Raw genomic sequence first — 25,095 nt, 5'->3', positions numbered from 1 at the left:
TTAACAATTTTTTAAGCTGCAACGAGCGACAGCTAAAACCTTTTCGAGATTATTTCGTGTCCTTGAACACAGGCAAACTGCAAGATAGCAGCATTGATATATTTTTGTTAATACCTTTTTAAGATGAAACGAGCGACGTCTAAAATCTTTTGAAGATTATTTCGTGTCCTTGAACACAGGCAAACTGCAAGGTAGCAGCATGATATATTTTTGTTAATACCTCTTTAAGATGAAACGCGCGACGGCTAACACCTTTTAAAGGTCAGGTGGATGACCTTGATAATATATATTGAGATCATATATTTATACAGGATGTCCCAAAAAATGCATTTCCTTGAAAGGGTAATTCCCGAGGTCATTCGAAGAAACTTTTTCCTTTGAGAAAATGTTCTCCGCGGCTTTATTACCGAGTTATTAACGAAAAACACGGACCAACCAGGGCGCTGCTATAGCGGACGGATTCCGGTTCAGCCAATATCTGCCGCCATGCCGGAGTCCGTCTGCTATTGCCGCGCTCTGATTGGTCCGTGTTTCCCGTTAATAACTCCTCAACGGAGCGGCGGAGAATATTTTCGCAAAGGAAAAAGTTACTTCAATTAACCTCAGGAATCACCCATTACAAGGAAGTACAACATTTCTGGGACATCCCGTCTAATTCTTATCAACACAATTACTGATCGCCCGTCCATTGCAAATTTTCGCTATAAAAACCCAGACCCCAAAATAAAAAACCCAACGCTACGCAAATAAAAAGAAATCCAACTTATTCTCTCGTGCTGCGGCATAACATTACCAGCCAGGTCTACCGCGAAGCGCTATTTATTTTTGAAAGTTGTCCCGAGTTTGTGCAACTTTTGCGGTCGCTAGTTCGGCGGTCTGGCTATCGGTTTACCGTTGCGAAAGAATCGAGCGGCGGGCAGGATCCTTGAACTTTTTCTTTTTTTCTATTTTCGACGGATCAGCGTTACCACTGGGTTGCACCAGTTCTCGGCAGAGCGGTTCACAATACCGAGGGAACAAGGCGCGGCGCGGCGCGAGATCGGCCGATCGAATCGCGGCGAGTTGCGGGCGAGTGTCCAACTTTCACTGACAACTCGTTAGGTCCGCCGCTAGCCGTGGTTTCGGATCATTCACAGTCATTCCACGACGTCGGTAGGCCGCGGCGGCAGCGTCGGCGAATTCAACCATCGGGGACGCACGTCAGACTCGCGACGTTCGACACGATCCACGACCGCGATCGCGATCGGTCCCGATCCTCCATTACAGCTCGTGCAACTATTATCAGTTTTCATTCCCAAGGGCGTTCCCTTGTACCCTTCAGGCACACGAGCTTCTCGGATATCTACCTGTGCCAGTGATCCCCGACGATCAAGTGTGTGTGTGTGTGTGTATTTTCTGATCGATCACAGTGAGAAATCGTATTGATTCGAGAAGATATATGTTTCCCCGCCTTCCGTCGAGAGGGTATTTTTCGAGATAGTTTCAGATTCAGACGTGCCTTGCCGGCCGAGCATGACATTGTTATGCGCACGGGAATGCGACGTCGCTCGAAAGTAAAAGGAAGCTCTGCTGATTCGGAGTAAGCCGAAGAAAGTGGAAGCGAACGGAAAGCGAGAGTACAAGGCGGCTGTGTAACGTCTTCGCGTCGGAAAGCGGCGAGTCTGTCAGTCTGCGGGTGCACTGCACCTTCGATGGTTCTCACGAGTACGTATTGTTTCGTCGGCACGCGTAACGCGCGTGTCTCTGGGTACGAGAAAAAATTGGGTTAAGGTGTTGCATGCCGCGAACATTGCGCAACGGTCCCCCCCATCCCTCGGGACTTTGCGTAATTGACGTTTTCGGCAAAACCGCGGAGCAAGAAACGGAAAATGAGTCGCAATCGCTGTGGATCGCGTACGCGGTGATCGTCAATTTAAAAAAAAAAACGGGTAGATTGTAATACAAAGCTTTTTAGGATCTTCTAGTATGAACAGAAAATTATTTTGCTTGGAAAGAATTTCCGTATAGTCGGCGGACTGTGGAAATTACAAAAAATTGTGTTGGAGTATGCAGTTCAAGTCGTTTCATAATATTAGGTGCGGAATGAGCAATTAGATGCGAATTTCTGAAGATCGATACTGGATGTAAAATTACTTTTTATAGATGAATTTGATATATTTGACGTAACGTGGAAATTGTGAGCAAGTGCGTTGCGGTACGTGTCTTATTATGTTTCGTGCAGTGTGCTGCAAGTGTATGGACATCCGCAGCCTACTGATTACACATAACAGACGACGAGAATTGCGGATGTTTATGCAAGATCGCATTTTTACAGATTTTTGAGAGAATACAGTTCGCAGATGCAGAACTTTCTCTTCTACAGTAATCGGTAACTCGAATGGAATTTACCTCCGTGTTATCAGTTGCATTAATCTTTTCTAACGTTTCGTTGTTATTTAACAGTTGTGGAACGTAACTCGCGACCGAGTCATTATTATTGTGCAATAGAATCACAGTTCGTCCAACGGTGGATAAAAATGCTTGGACAAAGTGGATTTCCTGGAAAGAAATTCTTGATCACAAAATAAAATTTAGTGCATTATAGTGTCCCAGGTTGAAGATGCCAAAAATTACTTTACGGATGTAAAAGTGCGTATCTGCACACTCCTCGTTTGTAAACAATCGCACCGTTTCGACACAAAGTCCAAACACTTACAAATGGTTCTGCTAAAAAATTAATATCGATAGCTTCAATGACCTCGGTTAGCTAACACGACATGTATAAACAAACTAAATGTAAAATGTTGCTAATGCACTTCGAATGCCGTGTTTACGTTTATAATTTTTTAATGAAGCACAAAATGTTGCAAAAATAATTATTAACCGGAGAAGATTCTCTGCCTTCATTAAGAATTTAATTAAAGTCAGTAACACTCCAATTATCCCGCGCGAAAATTTAGTAGGTTTAATAGGTTTTTCATCCTTCTAAAAATATATACAGGGTGGTCCACTCAATCGTTTCAGGCCATAACTCCGTTAATAATGCATGTAAAGAAATATATCAAAAGAGAAACATAAGTAGTTCGAAAAACGCAGCATTCGCAGGCCCTTTGATTTTTTTTAGGTGCAACCCTTGCACGTGCAATTAACAATTGCATCATTTCTTTAACCAGCTAACCGCGCTCGACGTGTATACACGTCAATTCAAAACTCTATTGCCGTGCGATTGACGTTAACGAATTGTTAATTTCTTGTTGAACAAAAATGTAATTCTTTCTCATTTTGCTTTACTTTTTTCGTAGAATTTATAAAATAGCGGCATTTGGCCTGCTTGATTTCAATTCCGCGCCGGTGAGGGACTTTTAAAATTAAACTCCGCAGCTAACTGGTTAAATAGAAGCGAATATTTTTTATATGTGGGCCAGCCCAGTCTTATAGCATCGTCGCGGAGTGCAATAACAATGGCGCTCGCGCCGAAACGTTCGCGGTTGATAATGAAACCAGCCGGTCGATCGTCGACCCATCTGGCACACCTGATTTATGTAAATGGAATAGCGACTCCGCCGCATAACCCGCGGTGTTCCGTTGATTAACGTATCCATGCGTGTAGGTGTAAAGCCGGCCGCACGTGGAGAATTAAAGTTCAAAAGCCAGATCCAGTCGCGGCGTACCGATCCAGTCTCGGAATCGGCCAGGAGGCCGCAGTGAATCGAGAATCGTCGATCGGAGCAGACGGGAGAGACGCGAGCACGCGTTGCCAGCAACGTTACATTAGCCGGAGGCCGCCAAGGACGCTCAGCATGGTCATGGACACGAGCACGGTCCGTCTGGTGATATTCCTAGGGATGTTTCTCGTGTTCGCCGCCGATTATAATTACCTGGTCTCGACGATATTCGGCAGGACCTCCGAACAGAATCTCACCGAACCGATCAAGGGTCCCGTTGGCCCTCCGATCGAGTCGCGCCTCTCCAACACCGTCACCAAAAAGGACAACGGAAAAGACACTGGTAAGGGAAAAGTGCTACTAACAAAGCTCCAACAAAGTGCAAACACTAAAAATGCCACAGTGAAATAACACAAGTTACGAAGTGGAATATTCTGGTGCGCTCAGACCGAACGAACTAACACTGCTACATAATTGGTTCTTACGTTCTTATACGACAATAATAGCGCTGTGTGGTCATACAAAGCGCAATACTCGTATTCCACCGATACCGGGAAAATCTCGCGAAGAAAAAGAAATAATTCCCCGAGAAGCGTAATTTTTTACGAGAACACCGAGACTAATTTGTTTCTTGAAATTAACACGGTAATCGTGACGGTAACTGAACTTTCCTGTTTGCTGTTTGCGTCGAGAATGTTTTAATCGGAAGGAGCTCGACATTTGTTCAAAGTGCTTCGTCAGTATACATTGCTCCATTTAAATTCGCATAAAGAAACATACATCGTGGGCCGGAGCACCAGAGACACAGTTGCTGCAGCTGTTTTACGATTCGAACGACAATCGTATGCGACTTCGTCGTGGTTATGTGCGAACATGCTCGTGAATGCCATCCAGTTTGCATATTTTCAACGCGATCCTTACGTAATCGTTTCACGGAGCACGATCAGCTGTCGCAACCGTGACGATTGGTTATCGAAAAATCCCACAATATTACTGACGTGTTTACCGAGCATTGCTGTGCGCATTTTTATGGAATTTACCTAGTGGAAATTATGGTCAATACGGAAAGTCGATGGGGAAATAAAGTAACAGAATAAGGGAAAGAAAATAAATGTAATTAGTGTGCCAATTAAAAATAGATTACCGATACGAGTAAAAGTTTGATAAGATGAAATGAAGAAGCAACGACATACTAACTAAATGTACTCACACTTATCGAAATGTCTACTTAAACTTTACGAGGGATGAAAGAAAATATTGAAAAAATTTGAAAAAATTTGAAAAAAATTGAAAACATTTGAACTTGCAAACCTTTCAAGGAGACGAGTCGGGATAAACAAACAAAACACCGGTGTGCTCTCTTTGCTAACTATGTCAAAAATGCCACTGCGATATTGTTGCACTCGATTAGCTGTCACATTGTTTCTTCTCGTTACCCTTACTGACTTGACTTTCATGTGTATAATCAACTTTTTAGAGACTGATTGCTTGATTCAAAGATTCTTAATTTGTGGGATCAAAGGCTTTATTATCATAGTAAGTGCTTGTAGTATCGAACAATAGCTCTGAAAAGTGTTTGAGCATTAAATTCCTCATTTTCAAAAAATTATCGACATTTAAGCTGCTACAATTTCGTAAAAAGGAATCGCGTATCAATAACGCCCCGAGCTCATTGTAAGCTTTGAAATCTTTGCAAAAATGGATTTTGAAAAATGGTTTTTCAATTATACTGCGGTAAAAATTCAATTTTTTGGTCGTTCACGTTCCCCATTTATAAGACTGTCATCACTATTTTCGGGCTTATTCTATTATTAATTGACAGCGCGTTCATTTACTACCACATTTTGATTAAACACTGAATGGTGTTGAAATGAATTGTATTTAAAAGTAAATTTCGCTACGTAAATAGAAACTGAAGCTAGGAGTTATGTGTACCTGTAAATTCTAATATTATTACTTCATAAACAGGACATTTATCGGACGTTTCATATGCAACGACCAAATAGACTGACAGTCAGATTCAATTTCCACCCCATTCCGGTAACCCACATATTTTGAGCTGATTGATATGAGGTGAATTATTGTTAGGTTTCTCCGAATGGTGAACTGGATATAGTAGGTCCACAACGTCTTCAATAATCTGGTACGAAAAAGAAATCGAGAACGCGGCAAAGGTTAGAAGAGCACACGACTGGGAAATAATTCAAGAAAATGTGAAAACAACCTGCAGTACCAGCAGAGAATTATTTCGATCTATTGTGCCGCGATCGGGTCTCGAGGAATAGACTGGTATTGTCGGTTTGGCCTCGGGAAACCAGTTCGTTGAGCTAGAAAATGCATTTCGAAAGTCGCGGACCGGCTCCTCGGTGTCCAATAGTCGCGGCGACCTCTCGGCGTCCTCGTCCGCACGCGAGTCAGGGTTTCACGCGTGCACGCGAGTTGCATCGATTATTCCCCGTCCCTGGCTATCTCTCCTACCGAGTTTCACTATCCGAGAAAAATGGCGCTTAAGAGCCGAGACTCCGTAGATTCGCGATAAAGTAGAGTGACCACGTTACCGACAAAAATCGGCGAAAAATGATTTCACGTGCCTCAACTTTTCGTCCTTATATGAGAATATTTTTCGCTGGGAAAGGGCTCGTTCGAAAGAGGAAGGTTCAATCTAGCGCGCGCTGGTCATCAGCTGACGAGATTATGCAGATATTTGGTAACATAAGCGTTAGAAGTAGGCCAAAAATTGACGATGCGTATGTCGTGGAATCCAAGCATTTTTATGCCATTGGATGAGTTTTCTGGATGAAATCGAGAGCAGCGCGCGCTAGAAAATATCTCCAGCTACAAATTTAGCTGTATTTTGTCTTGATTCTCTGCGAAATAAAGCTTTCCGGCGTCAGAATTCATAATATCGATAATACAGAGCGAAAAATGTGACAAGTTTAGTCACAGACTCAAGACCCGTCGGATCAAGACCAAGACGGATCTTGAGTCAGTGGCTGAAGGCTGCGAACGGAAATTATGCAGCAGTTACCGACCTGCTGGCTCTACAAAAGTCACGTGACTATCCTTGGCTCTTAACGTCGCCGAAGACCGAGTCCGCGTCACCCGTTTTTCCCTCGGACACCGTCTGCAAGTGCAGCTCTATTTTTTGGGCATGATCCGCGAGGACTATCGTCACCGTCCTTCAGTCTTCCACGGCGAACAGGTCTGACCAGTTTTCTTTTTTCTTTTTGAACGACCGCAGAGTTTGTGCCAACATGTCCCGCGTTATGTTTCTGCACGAGGAAGCGTTTCGTTTGGCGAGATCATTTTTATCGATGCATAAAAGAGACATTGACGATGAACAGACCCCCGTTTGCATAAATGCAGGGAGAACGGGGGCGGTGACCCGAGTTTTCATATTTTTCATTGAAATATTCCGCAAAATATTTAGATTCTATTGTGAGAAAGTACTTTTTACAACTTCCCCGGATGTTCTTGGGAAGAACGTGAAACTCGAACGAGGTGGGAAAACACCTATACCGTGTGATTAGGTTGGTCGAAACATTCTTGGTTCCGATGTAGAGTCTCCGACGAACTAATTAACTCCTTAACCGCTAAGCGTGTAAGCACGTGCCGGTCACGAACTACTGTCGCGCGCTAATTAGCACGTTCGCGGACTGCAACAAAGAAACAAAGCAGAGATCGTTATTCTGACGCTCCAAAATTAATTAGACTAATAACCAACGATGGACGTATTTAGAACAAGTTTTGCTGATTTTACTTTAGATTGCGCACAGGTTTCACATTAAATGTTCGCAGAAACACCACTAGTCATTAACGCGTTAGCTGGCGCATGTCATTCCCAGAGATTCTTACAAAATCGGAGTAATTTAATTAATGAAAGTGAAACTAGAAATTTTAAATGTATTAGAGGGGATGTAGTTTTAACCCTTTTGAATTGTAAAGATCTTCATAAAATTCGGTTTACCTGGATATGTGACAAAGAAACGAATGTCTAAACCTGGTAAAAAATCACTGTCAGTCACATGTGACTGGTTAATTTGTTGCAGCAGGTCAGAATTGACATTTTATAAATGGATCGATCGAGTTCATTAAATACAAATTTCGCGTGTGTATGGGTAACTGACTTCGGGCGATTCAATTACGGAAAATTTTGATTTATAGATCGTAGAAGAGTTTTAGCGATTAGCTGTGTACCCGAAGAAGCAAGCTCAAAAATGTATGCGCTTTTCCTGATTGTTTTGCAGCGGTGTCACGACGCGCCCGGATGATGACAACGATCAAAACCGCTTGCCTGCCGAAGCTGATATGCGAGTTGACCTCGTCCGTTCATCAGGATCAGCTGAGCGAGATGGAGAGGTCATTGCTGAACTTGATCAGGTAAATGATACGAACTATGACTCTATCTATTCGACACCGTGCGGGAAAAAGATAACTACCATTACAATGCCTAAATAATCTTGTAAAAGTTTTTATTCGAGTCCTGAAAACATTTTCTACACTGTACCATTCACTTACGATCTTTCCTACAACCGCGCACAAACATTCTTCAAAATTTCTTTTTCCCCTTCACATCTTCAGGTCTGAATTTGCATATTCTCTCGGCCACTTGGTGCGAAAAATGCCGACTAGAAGAACAAACGCCAAATCGGCGCGAACGACCTGGTTCTCGATCGCGAAGTAAACGTGCATTTTCTCCGCTTTCTCCCGACTTCGTTCCCTCGAAAGTAATTGGAAAAAGACGTTCGGGTGCCTCGATTTTTGCAAAGCGTAGCGAACTATGTAGTTCAACGTTTCAAGTGAACAGATTCCGTGGAACGATTCGCTCTCGACCGAAAGAAAAGGGGATCCGGACGGCGACAAAAGGCGCAGCAATTACGCTGTTAAACGTTTACGAGGTATTCGGCGAAATGATCGACGCAGACACTCGAAGCCCGCGATGATCGAGCAGTTTCGCGTCCCGCCGTCGAATTTTTACGGCCGGCACCCAAGGCGATCGTAGACCTCGCGCTTTCATCGCTCGGACCCTGACTCGCCACTTTCACTTTCCACTTTCGATTGTCATTGACAGTAACACACTCGAAATCACTCTACGAGACGCTACGAAACAGAAAAAATCTTACATCACCGGGGACCGGGAAGCTCGCTTCCCCCAGCACTGTGGAGGACCCAGTTACTGTGGGGGTACTATTTATATATTTATTACACTTATTTTTAAAACATAATGCACATTAAAAAAGAGATATTCATTTTTTGTCATTAAAATCAGTTAATACATATGTTGTATATCTCTTTTTCTAATATTCAGCATGCTTGAAAAATAAGAGTAATTAATATAGGCACAGTAATTCGGTCCCTTACCCTAACTGTATTCATTTTCATCTTGTATATTTTTTTTTATTGCATTAGATTCATCCACAAATAATTGTGGTTTTTGTTCTTGAACTTTTAGTTCTTTTACAACCCCCCCGAAATGCCTTAGATTTTTTTTTTATAATAGCCCTTGGTTCATCATTGTCAATTAAAGAAGGTCGCCCGCGTGCCTCCTCTTCGTCTTCTGAATTTTTTAAACCGTGTGCTCATTAATAGCGTTGCGTTGCACGCTAATCCGTACTCATGTAATAAGTCCATACGAATTTGAGTCTTCTCCATTTTCAATAGTAGTAGAAAAAACATTTTCCATGTCATTGCCAGAGTCGCCAGATCAGGGGAATCGACTCGAGGGGAAAAAGTTGCCCCCTCTCTGCCAGTACCGGGATTAGTCACGTGACAGTGCGACGCATGCGCGACAGGGACGAAACGCGTCACGTGGGTCGTGGGGGAAGCGTGGGGGAATCGTAGAAGGGGAAGTTAGAGTGGGGAAACTCAGTCTGGAAACTTTAAACGTTACTAGTTTTTTGCATATCTACATATACAACGTGCTAAATATTGTCCACGATATTGACTTCCACAAAATTCTACGAATGCAAATGTAAGTATTAGTAGAAAATAACAGTATCGAACATGATAGTAAAATGTGTAATAACATTTTGTGTTTCACATTTGTTAGAAAAGAAATTAATCAAAATCTTCCGATCTTGAAATCATTAAAAATAATTGGAGAAATCATTTCAGACTAGTATACGAAAATATCAAACAATCTCAAACCGTCGAATGGCTTCAAACAACGTATCGAAGAGAAGTGGGAAAAATTGATTCTGGAAAGTTATTAAAAAAGTCAACGGCATTGTAATTCATTTATTAATTGTCTAGCGCGTCACTTACGTAATTCGTAAGTACGTAACATTCAATTAATATTCAAGCTTCTTCGCGCGCAAGACTATAAATTGTTACGTTTTACTGCATTAAATTGTATACATTAGCATACGTTATATCGGTTTTGCATGGAAAGAAAAACTTTTATCTGAGGAATTGTAGATATGAAGAACGGCATGCTTCTAATTCAATTATTGTTCTAACACGCGTTTAGTTGCACATTATACTTCCGTTCTTGCATATTCATTATTGCTAGTAGCTATTCTTATTGTTCAAATTAACCTGAGGTTCGTTCGCTATTGTTATCGACAAATTGCCGGTTAAAAAAGAGAACAGGAAGTTATTTCATAGTCAATATGATTGTGCACATTTTCCACTTAACGCGTTAAAATCTCTGATTGGTGACAGTTAGATTGAAACATGTGTAGAGCGCGTATGTACTCATTGTGAAAATCATGCGACACGCTGTCAACAGTGCGCTGTTCAACGTCTAATGAAGCTAGAAATAATGTTATGTTGGTGGTACGTGTTAACAGATAACGGCAATCTCTTTTTTAGGTTATTCACCGCAACCTTACCTGCACACGTACCACCTTTTCACACCTGAAACTAAATTGTAGATTCTTCCCCTTTTAGAGTTGCAGCAAAATGGACTCGGTAAGAGGACTCCTTCAATGAATAAAAGTGACTATAGTCAAAACAAATATTTCCCATCTAGCACATCCTTGACACATTGTTGCAAACATAATTTCTTAAACTGATAACGGAACAGTGAATCTGTATGCACTTGTAGCAACATAATTTCTTAAAGTGGCAACAAAATAGCATTTCTGCAAAATTATACAGCTTGTGTAATTTGCAGAAATTAACAGAATACCGACTAATTAAGGAAGGAGACTGGTATGAACTGCTAAAAATTTACGAACTTTTTCAAACTTATTTTATACGTTTGTCCAATATTATTTAGATACGTAACGAAATGAAGAAATTTTTGCTAAATTCGCCTTAATTTTTCGAATTTCAGTGAACATGTTTAGGAGAATATTTTCATAATGAAAATAAGAAATATCGATTTTTTAAATTGAATGCACAAGAATTTTGGTTTTAATTTTTGAAATGAGTGATTCTTTAACCATGAATATTTGGGCAGACGTAACGTCAGACAAATAAAATTGACATGACAAAAATTTTGCCACGATCAACGTAAAAGTACGCTATAGTTTATGCCATTGCGGATATCATGATACAATAGGGTGAGGATTGAATCAAGAAGAAAATGACAGATTGTCGACAGGTGATAGGCGACGAGTTAACTCGTCATCCCCGGTTGAAAGGTGAATTCATCCAAGCCGGTAAATATTGAAATTAAAATTTTGTTTATTGTTTCTTTCACGAGTTTTAACCCTTAGCACTCGAATGGCGACTGTAAGGCGCCACTATGAATTGCTGTATTATTATTCAAAATATAATAAATTTGTTTGTATTTAATAAATTACTAAATACTTCAGTATTTTACGAGTAAATCGCACCATTTTCGTATGTACAACACGAAAAAAGATATGTGGAAGGGTAATATTCTAGGTCCGATGAAATGTTTCGTTTTGGAGTTAAAATAGCTTCGAGTGCAAATGGTTAAATTCGCATAAATTTCGGCAATCCAGTGAGAAACCTCGTAACTCGCACCGAATTCAGTTTCGAGCAATTCTCCGATACCTCTCAACTAAAACTCATTCTCCGTATATTTGTTTTCCCGGCCCTCGTTACCAAGGATACAGCGGATGTCTGAATATCAAACCGTCAAATGGATCACTATCCCCGAAATTGTGTCGAAATTTCCCGTTGCAAATCGCATTGCCAATCAATCTCGACAAATGTCAGTGATCTGCGCCTCTCGCGAGCTTTTATCGCTGGCTCCGGCGCGTAGCTGGAAGGGACGGCGGAATAGCTCGAAATATTTGAAAACGCTCGGACGTCTGTATCGCTGCCGATCGATTCGCATTTCATAAAATCCCGCGGAGCAGTTTCGTTTCAATCAATAACGCCGGCGATATTACCGCGGGTCCGCTCCGCTCCGCTCCGCGCCGCTTCGCGTTGAAACGAGCGCTCAGAGTCTCGCGATCGCCGGGATTTCGCGGAGCACAAACAAACCGATTCGATCCGGCCGTGCGCATTGTCGAGTCAATATTTGGCCGGTTTAACATAACTTTGCTTTTAATCGGCGAGGAAAATGGCCGCGACAGGCGGCCGCTGCGCCGCATTATCCAAATAATATGGCGGATTGCGCGCGCGCTCGCGGGCTTTGTCCTCTATCGTAAACGAAAATTGCGAGATACGTCGCGCGATCGGTCCCCGCGTCATCCAATTTTGAGCGTGCATCGCAACGGCGCCGTCGTTTTTCGAGCGCTGTCCACCTCGAAATCGACGAACGTTAACATCGACGTTACTGGCCAGGGAATACATGGCGGGACACGGGCCGCTTATGCGCGCCATCCAATTTTGCGACGAAGCCTGCTGCATCCCGCGTCGCGTCGGTCCTGATATCGAATTCAACGTTCCCTGGCTTCCGCGTCTGTTTAAACATGATATCAAATAGAGTGTTGCTCCTGTTTGCTTGATATCCGACGAGGCCTCTAAAATTAATGGTCGAAACCTCCCGTGTACCCTGTCCGCTCTAAACTCATTAAAAAACGAATTATTTCACGATACGTGAGCTATGGACCGACAATTTTCGGACCAACAAAAACTTCTCGTTGTGTTTTATTGTTTGACGAATGTACTCGCTTTCTCTTTCACCTGTTCGAGATGCCGTTTTTACCGTCGGCTCTAGTTTCGATGATTACCTTAACGACGTGCATTTGCCTCGAAAAGTTTGCTTCGAAACTATTTTAGCATTGTTCTACGGACGCCAACTGCAACATAGTATGCGGTCAAAAATACATTTTAAAAAATAGGATGACTGTAATTTCTTATAAAAGAGATTTTAACCCCTAACGGTCCGGAAGTGTTTCAAGTTGACTTTCCACCAGGTCCAAGCTATTTTTCATACGAAGAGAAACTGTGGAAATTTAAATATTTATATTATTAATTAATTTGATTTTGACCGCCATATACGCGGCATTGGACCCGGTAAGTAAAAGTGCCATGCCGCTTATATGGCGGCGTTGGTACGTTAAGGGTTAATGTACGGCCATAATTACTCTGTTGATGTAGGATTGCACGTTAATATTAAATAATAAAATTAATAGAATTGAACTTTTAATGTGGGGCAATAATTACTCTGTCGATTGATCGATCGTTGGAAATTATTATTAGTAATTTTCACTGTGCCCTATGCCAGGGGACACTTCATGGTTTTTTAAAATCATATCACCAAATATGATATTAATTCAAGTTGATTTTCACGGCAATATTGATTATTTTTCCAATATTATTTCGGTTTCCAATATTCTTAGTTTATAAATAACGTAGATTGGAAACAATGAGGTATTGTTCACGAGAAACTAACCTAACCTCCCACTGTACATTCAAATCTGAAGTTTTTTATCTAGAAAGCAGGAATGCTTGACATTCACCGGCTAGACCTTTCGCTGCTCGGAGAAACACAGCAACGGAACCGACATGAATTATCCTAGCTGCACCGAGTTTGTTTAGCCAGCGTCGCCGCCATATCCGGCCATTAAAGAGCCGATGATGCTTTAAAGACCATGGCGTGGACGTGCGATGTGAAAGTTCGTCCGTTCTTATGTAAGCCCAGAAAGCGGAACATAGGTTGAGCGAACGCGCTGTAACAATCTGCCACTTTCCATTTCACGGGTTATTCAATCTTCCAACTTTCTACGACGCCTCGGGCGTTTTGGAACCACGTGTGCCCCACCACTCACGGTGTGCGTAGTCTTCCAGCCTCTGGCGATGACGTAGCCCTGTCGAAAAGAGGATTTCAATCTAAATAAAAAGCGTGTCATGAGTTGTACAAGTACATGGTACATATTTGTCGATATTTCTCTTAATTTCTGCGAATGCGTTGGCTTTAACCTCTTTAACCTCGACGACTTTAACCTCGTCCGTGAAAAGCATCAGTTTGAACGGTACGCCACTATAGTGGCTTCCGTGGAAAGCATCGCTTTGAACGGTAAGCCACTATAGTGGCTTCCGTGGAAAGCTTCAATTTGAACGGTAGGCCACTATAGTGGCTTCCATGGAAAGCATCGGTTTGAACGGTAGGCCACTATAGTGGCTTCCGTGGAAAGCTTCAGTTTGAACGGTACGCCACTATAGTGGCTTCCGTGGAAAGCATCGGTATGAACGGTAAGCCACTATAGTGGCTTCCGTGGAAAGCATCGGTTTGAACGGTAAGCCACTATAGTGGCTTCCGTGGAAAGCTTCAGTTTGAACGGTAACGCCACTATAGTGGCTTTTGTGCCCTTGCGACCAGGCGCGCCGTACCTGGGAGACAGAGTTGCGGACGAGCGCGCCGTACCTGGGAGACAGAGTTGCGGACGAGCGCGCCGTACCTGGGAGGTAGAGTTGCGGACGTGCTTAAAAGTTTAACTAACATCTGCACCCTTAATTACACAAATGAATAAGAAAAATAGAATTAATTCGGGTCGTTGATCCAATCTTTTCTATATAGTTTTTACAAACAAATATTACACTTTATCGTGTAATAAATAAGATACGAGTGCTAATCATAAAATATTGATTATTAACCCTTAGCACTCGAATGGCGACTCTGATGAGTCAACCGTATATTTTATTATACAAACGGGAAGAAGTGTTTGATTTTGAAAGTTAAAATAGCTCCGAGTGCAAAGGGTTAACGGTATGGATGTACATTTTTTCCATTTTATGCGATTTCCGTCCGGAAATATTCATTCGTTCGCATCACGACCAATGAACATGCACTTTTAACTACTATGAAATGATCGTCATATGAATTCGAATTATGAATAGAGCTCGTGGACACGCACCACGCTTTTCTTACTGAACAATGAGCAGCTCATGCTGAGCACGTGAACGGGACGGATGTTCAAAGTCGATTTTCTCGAAAACAAAGCCTCGTGTGAAACAATTTTATTCTAAATTTTCAGCTTATTTTTGTTTCATCACCCCGCGCAGGGAACATTTTATTAATTGATTTCGAGAGTCGACGAAACGGTTCCCTCGGTCGGGGGGAACTTCATCCGTACTTACCGGCATTCCTCTTCGTTTCCTTCGCTTTCCGCTTTCGCGTTCGCGACTTTTAAGACGTCAAAGCTAAATTACCGCTTGAAATGACAGCGTCGCTTGAACGATTAACGGTGGCCGCGACTTGGCATTTTATGTTCACCCGTGGCATTGCACGGGCCACTCCACTCCTCCCTTCCGGTTGAAAAGGTGAATTTCGTTTAGCGCGTTGCCCTTTTAATTGACAGCAATTAAGTCCCGCACGCTCCGTACCCTTCACATTTTTCTTTTTTTTTTTTTGTTACGTTTCTAATTAACAGGTGGACCGGGCCGTCGACTCGGCGTTTCGTCCAAATTTCATTAAGAAAAAATACTCCACCGATATATATATATATATATATAGCGAAGCTTTCATGGAGAGTACGGAACGTTGAGATAGCCGGTGCATATTCACCGGTTGTCCAATTAATTAACGCTTCGACAGAGAGCGTTGCCTGCGCCGAGCCCTTGCTCTATCAATGTTCGTGCACGTTTCATTACTAAATTATTCATTATCGAATACGCTAGCGCCACTTGATGAACAAAGATAATCCATAGACAATTAATAACGGTAATACATACGCAGCTTCCAACGGGAAGATGATTAAACCGATGGCAGCTCTAATTTCGAGGATATTTCGGCTGAGCCCAGCAATGATTAATAGCGATTTAATGATGTTGACTCGTCAACAACGAGATTATCCGTACACACGCGGCGCATGATAAAATTCGATCGGGCTACGGCTCCGAAATATACAGTGAATCATTGCAATATACCGATATTTTTAAAGGGACTATAACTTATTTGATATTGGACCATAACACTTCGATTTTTTTTTTTTTTGTTTTTTGAGAAGCCAGAACACTTAGTTTACTATACGACGTGAAAAACATGTAGGACAAAATTGCAATTTTTCGGAATTACGGAGGAAATATTAAAAGTTGTTTTTTACAGTTTGTTTGATGTGGGCCTATATTTAAAATTTAAAATACATTTTTTAGACCTGTGACAATCCTACGTATACTGAAAATTTTATCAAAATTGGTCAACATTGCAACGAGCATTAACCGATTTTTATGAAATTTTCAGAATATGTATGCCTGACACAGATCTAAAAAATTTAATTCTTAAATTTTCAACAAAGGCCCACATACAAAAGTTGCGAAATACAAATTTTAGTATTTTCTCTGTAATTCCGACCGAATTTCAATTTTTTCCAATTTTTTTTTCACGTCAAGTAGTAAACTAACCTCTCAAAAAAAATGCAAGTCGTACGATTCAATATTAAAAAAAGTCACCGTGCTTTTGAAAGTGTCAGAATATTATTGTCAGTCACCGTATCTCTAAATCTCTCTGTCATGTCGTGTTTGTTTGTCATTCGATGGATTAACTAATTAAAACGTAAATGGATTGCCTCTAAAGGATTACTGCAATCAATGTTCCCTCTAGAAAACAGAGTTGCACGAGCATTGCGAGTGTACAGTGAAATTCATTTCAGGGGAGAACTGGTCGTACAAAAATAACGAAAAAGCTTTTGTAAACTTTGTTTCTATTTGTAGTTGCGAGCCTCTATAAAAAAAAGCATTCGTACGCGGAGGAGGAATTTTATAGCGTCCGCAAACGTGTAACACAATGACAGCAAAACAATTTTGCCGAAATAAACAATTTTCATAGTCATGAAAAATTGTCCATTGTAAAGGTTATTCAACTCCTGTGTTTAGAGGTCATCAAACAGTATTATTGTTTTCATTAATGTCTCGTCGACTTTATTATGCACTAAACACATGTGTAAAATGGAGAACGAAGCAACCTTTGGGTTGCTAATACACGTATTAACGTAAGCGTCAGGAAATCATAAATTTCTAAACCTTCTTTAAGATGAGCCATAAAAAATCGAGAAATACAGGGGATATAAGGAAATGTCACAAAATTAAATAAAAATTGCATAAAAATGAAGATAATATGTGAATAGAAAAGAAATGATTGCTTTCTACGGTTTCCCTAACCTTTTCCTATGACAAAATTTTTCCTTCAATTATACCTCAATGTTTAAGCATCAGAACAGGCATTTTTTACTTATTTAAAAATTCATTGAAGAATAATGTTTTGAAAAAGAGTTACACGACCAGTTTACCATGTTCTATTATATCGCTTGTTCATCATTAACTCTTAAAATCTAAATTATCTTTTGACACCGTTCGGTTTATCTACTTAACAATGGTTGTCTCTGTACATACACGGATTCCTGTATATATGTCGCCAAGACCTGGACGATAAACGTCGCGGAATGATCTCCACTACTCGGACGCCGAGGAGTGTAAACATAACACGGCTCGGGTGTGTCTCCTGCACGATACACGACGCTGGCAAGACCCAAGTTGTTGACAAATATCGAGAATTCACTGTACACAGTTCTGTCGTGGTTAATAGGAAGTTAATGCTTGATAATTCAGCCGTTCTGATCTAGGTTCGTAACTCTGAGAAACATTAATTACAATATGTCGTTGCAGTAAGTCTTCTCGAGTATAACAAACAGTAGAAAAGAATAATTTCTTTTTCTAACATAGATCTGTCTGGTTTTCCATAGCGTCTTACAGTATCGTGGCAGAGTGTATCCTCCCTTTGGCGCGAGGGTTAAGGAACACTCGATAGACCTAGACAATTGGTTGTAGATTGAAAGATCGGATAACAGGTTCGCGAAACAATCGAGCTGAAAAATTCATAGTGAAGGCCACGTCGGAAGGGAGACGAGGCCGCGGCGAATCGTATCGCGAGCGAACCTCTCGTCGCGGTTAATGTCCCGGAAGGATTCGAGCTTTATATTTACTTTTATGCCTGCGTAAACGCAGGTCCGGGCTAGCCCGATTTTTATTGGATCGTAGATCGCTCCCGGTTAAACCGATCAAGATGGAAACGCTAAGAAGCCGTTCCACGGTTATTCGTCGTGTTCCGGGCGGCGGACATCGAGCGCCCGAAGCGCGCTCCCGCTCGTAAACGCTCGAAACGCTCGAAACGGCCGAGATTTCCCTTTTGCGGCCGGAACGCGAGCGTCTTCCTCGGGAGCCATGCGTGACGAAACTGCTCCTTGCCGGCGAGGTCCTCCTTCCTGCCTTGCCGCCACCATTTTTCTCGAGGATCGGGACCCTCCCTTATTTCCGACCGTGTTTCCCGCGACGAGACGCGAAATCCTTCTCCCCTCCTTCCATCTTCTTCGGCGTCGAGAATTCTTTTACAGAAAAAATGAACAGGGGAGTTTCCTTGTTCTTTGAAGACTCCTGCAAAGTTCAGACTTTGACGCTTGATTATGCTGTTGTAGGGTGATCCTCCTTTTGCTACGTGCGCGGTGTTACGGAGTGCTTCGTTATTTTTGAATGACAATAGAAATTTGTGGGACCCACCTGTGCCGAAACGAGTTCGTTTGTTAGTTGGGTGGAATGTTTCTGACATTTTGGTCTGCTTTTTCAACATACAGACGCGGAAGAGTACATTGTCGGACGTAATTAAGGTTCTTAACCCTTTGCACTCGAAGCCATTTTAACTCTAGAACGAAAAATTTCTTTCGACCTAGAATATTTCCCTTCTATATATATTTTTTCATGCTATACATACGAGAATGGTGCAATTTACTCGTAGAGTATTGAAATGTTTAGTAATTTATTAAATACAAACAAATTTAATAATGTAAAAAATATGTTGAATAATGATGCAGCAATTTTTAGTGGCGCCTTACAGTCGCCATTCGAGTGCTAAGGGTTAATGCTTCGCTGATGGTACAACTTCCGGAAGTACTCGTGCTTCTCGATTTCTCTATATATGTCGCCGAGGTCTGGATGATAAACGTCGCAGAATTATCCCCACTACCGCGGGGACTACCCCGTGACGGGCCGCGAAGCTCGAAAGGCCTTGAACGCCGAGGAGTGTGAACATAGCACGACGCTGGCAAGACCCGTGACATATATCGAGAATTCACGGTATTTGTCTTGTTATTAAACTGATGAACTGAAAGAAAAGGGCAACGATGCTTCGTGTTACTTATTAGCAAATAGGGTTTGTCGATATCTAGAATTTGGAAACCGGATTTTCAATTTAAACCCGGTTTTCGATATTCGGATTAATATGTGAAAATTAATTAAAACCAAACCTACCGACACTTCTTGTATACCTGTTCCTGCCGTGCGTGGGCTAAATGACCGGTCCTTAATAAAAGTTATTGTTAATACATTAAACGTAGATAACAGTGAATTCATTGCTGAATGAATCAGTAGATGAACAACTTCCATAAAATGACGATACAAATTTCTTTTCATACAATTTCAATTATATAAAAAATACTGCGATGCTCTCTCCTCGATTTACAAAATTGTACTGTGTCGTCCACCTTTGCGGTTCGGATGCATTTGCCATGAAACAATATTATCAACCAGAGACGAGCGTAACTTGAAAGCGTCTCATTCAATAAGACGGCTCATCTATTTTGAGCTGGCCATGCCACATTGAGAATAGCTCTTCTTTTATACTGATTGTTTAGGTTTAGAAGAGTAAACACCATATTATCTCGTGCGGTTAAATTGACTGGTAGGTAGGACAAGATACATATACTTCTTGGGGAAAAAAGAATAAAACGAGAAATAAGTACTGAAAAATACATTGTATACATACTTTAACCCTCAGTCAGGCGCAATTTGAGTGAGAACAGGATCGGGCGCATTGTGCGTGATATGCCACTTTTACAAAAACACATATTTTACTCAAATAAAAACATTATTATTCTATTTGCTTACAACATTGGCGAAAGCAATTTCTAAGCATTTATTACAATAAAAAGACAAAACAACGGATTGGTTGCGCCCGACGGAGGGTTAAGAAAAGTCGTAAAGATAAGTAGCTATGTGATCATGCTGTGTGTACAAAATTGTACGCAGAAGTTTGAAAAGGTCAATGTGACCGGCCGTGGTAGGTTCAGTGTCAATGATACAAATTTGGAGTTGGAGTTGGTTCCGCGAAGACTTCCGTGGACGAAGACTGAGGAAGCTCGGAATGTTCTTCCGGTTTTTCCTGAAATAGCGCGGATGCGTGCACGTCGTCGCTTGGAATCGGAGGAAGGTGTCGCGTCGGTATAATTTCCAGCCAATTTGCCGAGCGCGACCGGATTCCGCGGTGCCTGTTTACCGACTGGCGTCGATATCGAAAGTAAAAGGCGACTCGCCTTGTTCCTGTTCTTATATGCCGCGCTCCGCGACCAGTTTATCATGGTCAACCGTTACGAAAGCGACGTTGATTTCATCCGCGCTACACCACTCTTTCAAAACACGTTTCGCGACACGAGCCTTGCGAAACGGCCAAGAGTATTTGCCTCGATACCATGTCCCACGTACTGGTCGCGATTGGTTCCATTTCGGAAATTACATAGCTCCTATTGCATCCACTGTTAAACGCCCTGACTTTATTTCATACAGTATACTCTACAACTCGATCAAAGAAACTGTTTGAATAGACTATATACAGGGTACAGACAGGGTGTTCCAAAAATGTTGCGCTTCCTTGAAATGGGTGATTCCCGAGGTCGTTTCAAGCAACTTTTTCCTTTGCAAAAATATTCTCCGCCGCTTCGTTAAGGAGTTATTAACGAAAAACACGGACCAATCAGCGCGCGACAGTGGCGGGCCCCGCTGAGCGAGGCGTTGGCATTGGCCGAGCCGGAGTCCGTCCACTGTAGCCGCGCCCTGATTGGTCCGTGTTTTTCGTTGATAACTCGTGAACAAAGCCACTGAGAAGATTTTCTCAAAGGAAAAAGTTTCTTCGAATGACCTCGGGAATTACTCCTTTCAAGGAGGTACATTTTCGGACACCCTGTACAGTTATTGAATGAGAGAGAATAACTAATAAATATTTCATGAAAATGTTCCAGGGACACGAGCTTAAGCACGCTGGCGGAAGTACCTTCGAGATACCACTTCGCGGCTCATATGGGTCAATTGATATCCGGTTTGGAAGGTCAGGGATGTCATAATTTCTTCCCGTCCTGCCCTCTGCCCGGCTCCAGCGTGCTGAGTATGATGAAGAAGATCCGACTGCGCTGAACCGACAGAACCCTGGAAGCTGTCTGTACAGAACCCGAGAATAACAACGAAGCCTGTGATATCGAGGACTGTTTTTCTTGTCGAATCTCGAAAAACACATTTTGTTTTTTTTTTTTTTTTTGAGATCCTTAGATCTTGATAAGATCGACGGATCTTGATGAAATTAACGCCTTCGTCATAAACTTTTGTTTATATTCACATTACGCTACACGTGGATCTCTATTTACTGAGATCACGGGAGTCTTTCGAAAAGCGTTGTTTTATAGTATTTTGTTAATAAAATGCGATAACGTGTGACGGGAAGGGAAAGTACTTCTGAGTAGTTGAGTCTACGTACTGATAATCACGAAATTGTTGATAAAATCTTTCAATCTAATTGTTAAGAGAAATTGTAGGTGTATAGTTGAGTTATTTATTAATGATTGTCCGCTATACTCGACCATCACAATGTGTACGCGTCAGATAACGCGATCGAACGGTTACATTCTTGGATAAAGCTAACATTTGTCAATCGTCGTAAGATAGCTTTAGACTGCGCTCGAAGAATGAAATAATGTTTAACGTGTTCTAGGGATTTGCTCGCGTTTTACGAGCAAATATAAATTCACGACCACTATTTATTGGCACAAGCCACGCGTAATTGTATCCAGTGCCGTTTGAACTCAATATTCAACTTTATATTTCTGCGTGTTGCATGTACATTGCACCAGCCGAAGCGTGCAATTACGTTGTATGTTATGCAATTACGCATTTTACGTTCTTCGAAAATAAAGCATCTATAAAAACATGTTCCCATTGCTTGAAACCCATCGTTGTTGCTAGAATGGTCTCCAGGACACAAATATTTTATGTATATTCCACGTATGCACGATTTCATTGTCGAAAAATCGTTTTATATAAAATCTGAAAGCTCTTCTCTTACACTGGAAAAATGTTTAATGTTCGTAGGGAGGTTTCGATCGGTAATATTTCCGAGGGAAAACATCCCTGCAGTTTTTCACCTTGCAAAATTGTCTGAGGTCAAAATGAATGGTAATTAGACGTCTCAAGCTTCAAAATGAGAGCAGGTTAAGTTTTGTACTATTTTTATTAAATTTTTATTGATGTTATCACAGTTTAAATATCGACGATTTTTCGCAAATTGGAACCAGTCGAGGAAGAAATAATTTCTGAACAGTAATCTAGAAAGACGTGTGAGTATCTGCATGCATTTATTTTCACTCGAACGATTACAATATACGACTTCGCAAGTCCGAAAACACGTCCACGGCTACGTTGTCAAATAAAGTACGGATCACTTTAATTCTCGCCCGATCCTATAAGGCCGAAGGACCGTAATTCCCTCGTGGTTCGAGCACGGCATAACAATAAAAATTCTCTTTCACGATTCCATTTCTCCGTCTCGCGTTACGTAACGGGCCGAGAGGTCGCCTTTATTAATTCCCCGGCAATTACCGGAACGTTTTCTGCGCTCTCGAGATTCGTCCCTAATGGCCATTCTACGGAAATTTACCGACGCTCGAACTGATTTCAACGAAGTAACCCCTATTTACCATCGGCGTATAATATTTTGCGAGCGTATAATGCTCGCGAAAGTGGTCAAGGTAATGGCTCCTTTCGTTCGTGCCCGGTTCTCGCAATTATTTCGCCGAGCTACGACCAGAAAGGGCCAACTAATTTGCGCGACAACAGTTTACACTTTCTGTCGCCATTATTGTCGCGCGTTTAATCCATCGGGATCTCGTGTACGTACATCCGATAAGCATTGCTGCGTCCAACAGTTCATTAACGTTTCCTTTGTCCGTGTTCCCCATTATTCCGCCTTTACAATCTTTCGCCATTTTCTGCCTTAATGCCACTAATATTCGGCCACGAAGCAAATACAGCGTTTACTCGGGTCCTGGGACATATATCAAATAGGAGATACTATTCTTTGATTCTTGGATTCTTGGATAGTTCTAGGACTTTCATCGGCTAGGCATTTGGGACATATATCGAATAAACACTGTATTCTGGCACTTTTTGCTGAATCGAAACGATAATAACACTGACCAACAGTTTTTAACCGTCGATATGTACAATTTCATTCCGATATAGGACGACGCTTTTCATTTCGAAATAAGAAAATCCCCTCTTCTTTTTCTTCCTCCGAAATACGACGGAAGCCGGTCCCAAGCCATCGCCTTATATCGAATGAAAGCTGTAGCGATGTGTCGGTGTAGTCCTGAAACTCGCAGGAGTCCGAGATTTAATTTTGCATTTTTCTTTCCACACCGAAATTGCAATTTTGAACTTTCTTTCGTCCGGCATTGCACGTCTCGATCTCTGAATCGTAGCGTCTTGCTCCGAGATCGATTTTCCGCTGCGGTTAAGAAACGATTCAGCGGCGCGTAGGATTTCACGCGAAAACAATCTGGACAATTTACAAGCGGCGTCACCGCCGAAAAGTTATTGTAATAATCTCCGGTGCCTTTATCGGCTTAAGCGGAATGCCAAAGCGCTCCCATAGCGTTCCGAGTAACAATCCCGGAACGGGATCGTGCCAAGAGTCCCGGCGAGCAGTTAGGACGCGCGATATCCTCGCAAAAATGATCGCGAGGGCTTCGTTTATCGGCGCTTTTCGCGCCACTGCCAACTCTCTGCGATTCGAGAAATCGCAATATCCTCCCGGTGGCCCTACGAAGGGCCGACTTCCTACTTGAAATCGGACCCCCCGCTGTTTCCCCCGAACTGCCGTCGTGACGTTACGGTGTATACTTCGCGAATAATCCACGATTACCGAAACGAACGTCCCGGAAAACGTAAACCATGGCTGGCTTTGCCTGCACCGTGGATATTGCAGAACCTCCATGGAGGATCGGCCGCCTGAGAAATTTTCGGGAGAGAGTTCTGTTGTAAACTGCTCGAGTCGATGGCTTCATCGTCGGCCTTCACTGAGAATACTCAATATATGCGGGAACGGGGGAATTTAGACTATAAATAAGCGATTGCGACAGCTACCGAAATTGTTACTGTTACATAATACTGAAACTTTTGTCCAATTAATATAACGATTGGCCGAAGTTATTATGAACGGTGCTTTAGTATTATTTTTCCGAAAGAAATATGTTCCCGAGCTTCTGAGACAGACTTTCTTGCCAAACTGCTAAATTATGTCACATAAGCGTGGATGACATAAATTTTAAATCTCGAAATTAATTTTCATTCAGAAAGATTAAACTGAAATCATTTAACCAGACATCGGAAATAAATTTTGTAATAGATGTTCATGCTCAGCGTTTCAATGTTTGAGAAAGATCATTAACACGTTAACTGTCAGTCACATATGATTGACATTGATTTTTGACTGGGTTTAGAAATTCATTTTTATTATGAGATGTCCAGATAAACCGAATTTTATTGGTCTTTCGAATTCAAAAGGGCTAAGATAGTTGTTGTTCTAGTTGTGGTTTCATTAATTAAACTACTCTGATTTTACTACTTATTTTGTAAGAATTTCTGGGGTTGATATTTGGCACTCAACGTGTTAAAGAACTGGGGATATGAAGAACAACAATTGGTATTCAGGTTGCATCATTGTTCCAAATAGAAATGCAGTGAATTCCCGATACAAGCCACTGCGAGCCTCGCGTTTAAAGGTCACTGGAACTACCCACACCACCACGGATAGTGACTTTTACATTCAAATGCAACGTTCCGCGAGAACCACAGATTTCGTCTAAACGTCACTCGCCAGAACCGCGCAAGTGACTTATATCGGGAATTCACTGTATTCATTACATGACCAAGAAATTATTTTTAACTGCAACATATAATTATTATACGGTATACTTACATATATCAGCAATTTGTGACAATAATGTATGTCGATTATTTAATACGCACCATTTCCCAAGTAGCCCTGAACAGTAGA

At 41.7% G+C, this 25,095-nt stretch overlaps 1 protein-coding gene across 1 annotated transcript; it reads left to right on the top strand.

Annotated features, from left to right (window-relative positions):
- Positions 1–1,504: 1,504 nt before the first annotated feature.
- Geko (geko) lies at positions 1,505–21,182 on the top strand. The gene is made up of 4 exons (XM_076785934.1): positions 1,505–1,704; positions 3,590–3,987; positions 7,892–8,024; positions 21,011–21,182. The coding sequence occupies exons 2-4, from the start codon at positions 3,780–3,782 to the stop codon at positions 21,180–21,182; spliced, it is 513 nt and encodes a 170-aa protein (XP_076642049.1). The 5' UTR covers positions 1,505–1,704; positions 3,590–3,779.
- Positions 21,183–25,095: the final 3,913 nt, after the last annotated feature.

The sequence above is a fragment of the Halictus rubicundus genome, chromosome 3, assembly GCF_050948215.1.
Source record: "Halictus rubicundus isolate RS-2024b chromosome 3, iyHalRubi1_principal, whole genome shotgun sequence".
Classification (NCBI taxonomy): domain Eukaryota; kingdom Metazoa; phylum Arthropoda; class Insecta; order Hymenoptera; family Halictidae; genus Halictus; species Halictus rubicundus.
This window is presented reverse-complemented; position numbering and strand designations above follow the sequence as displayed.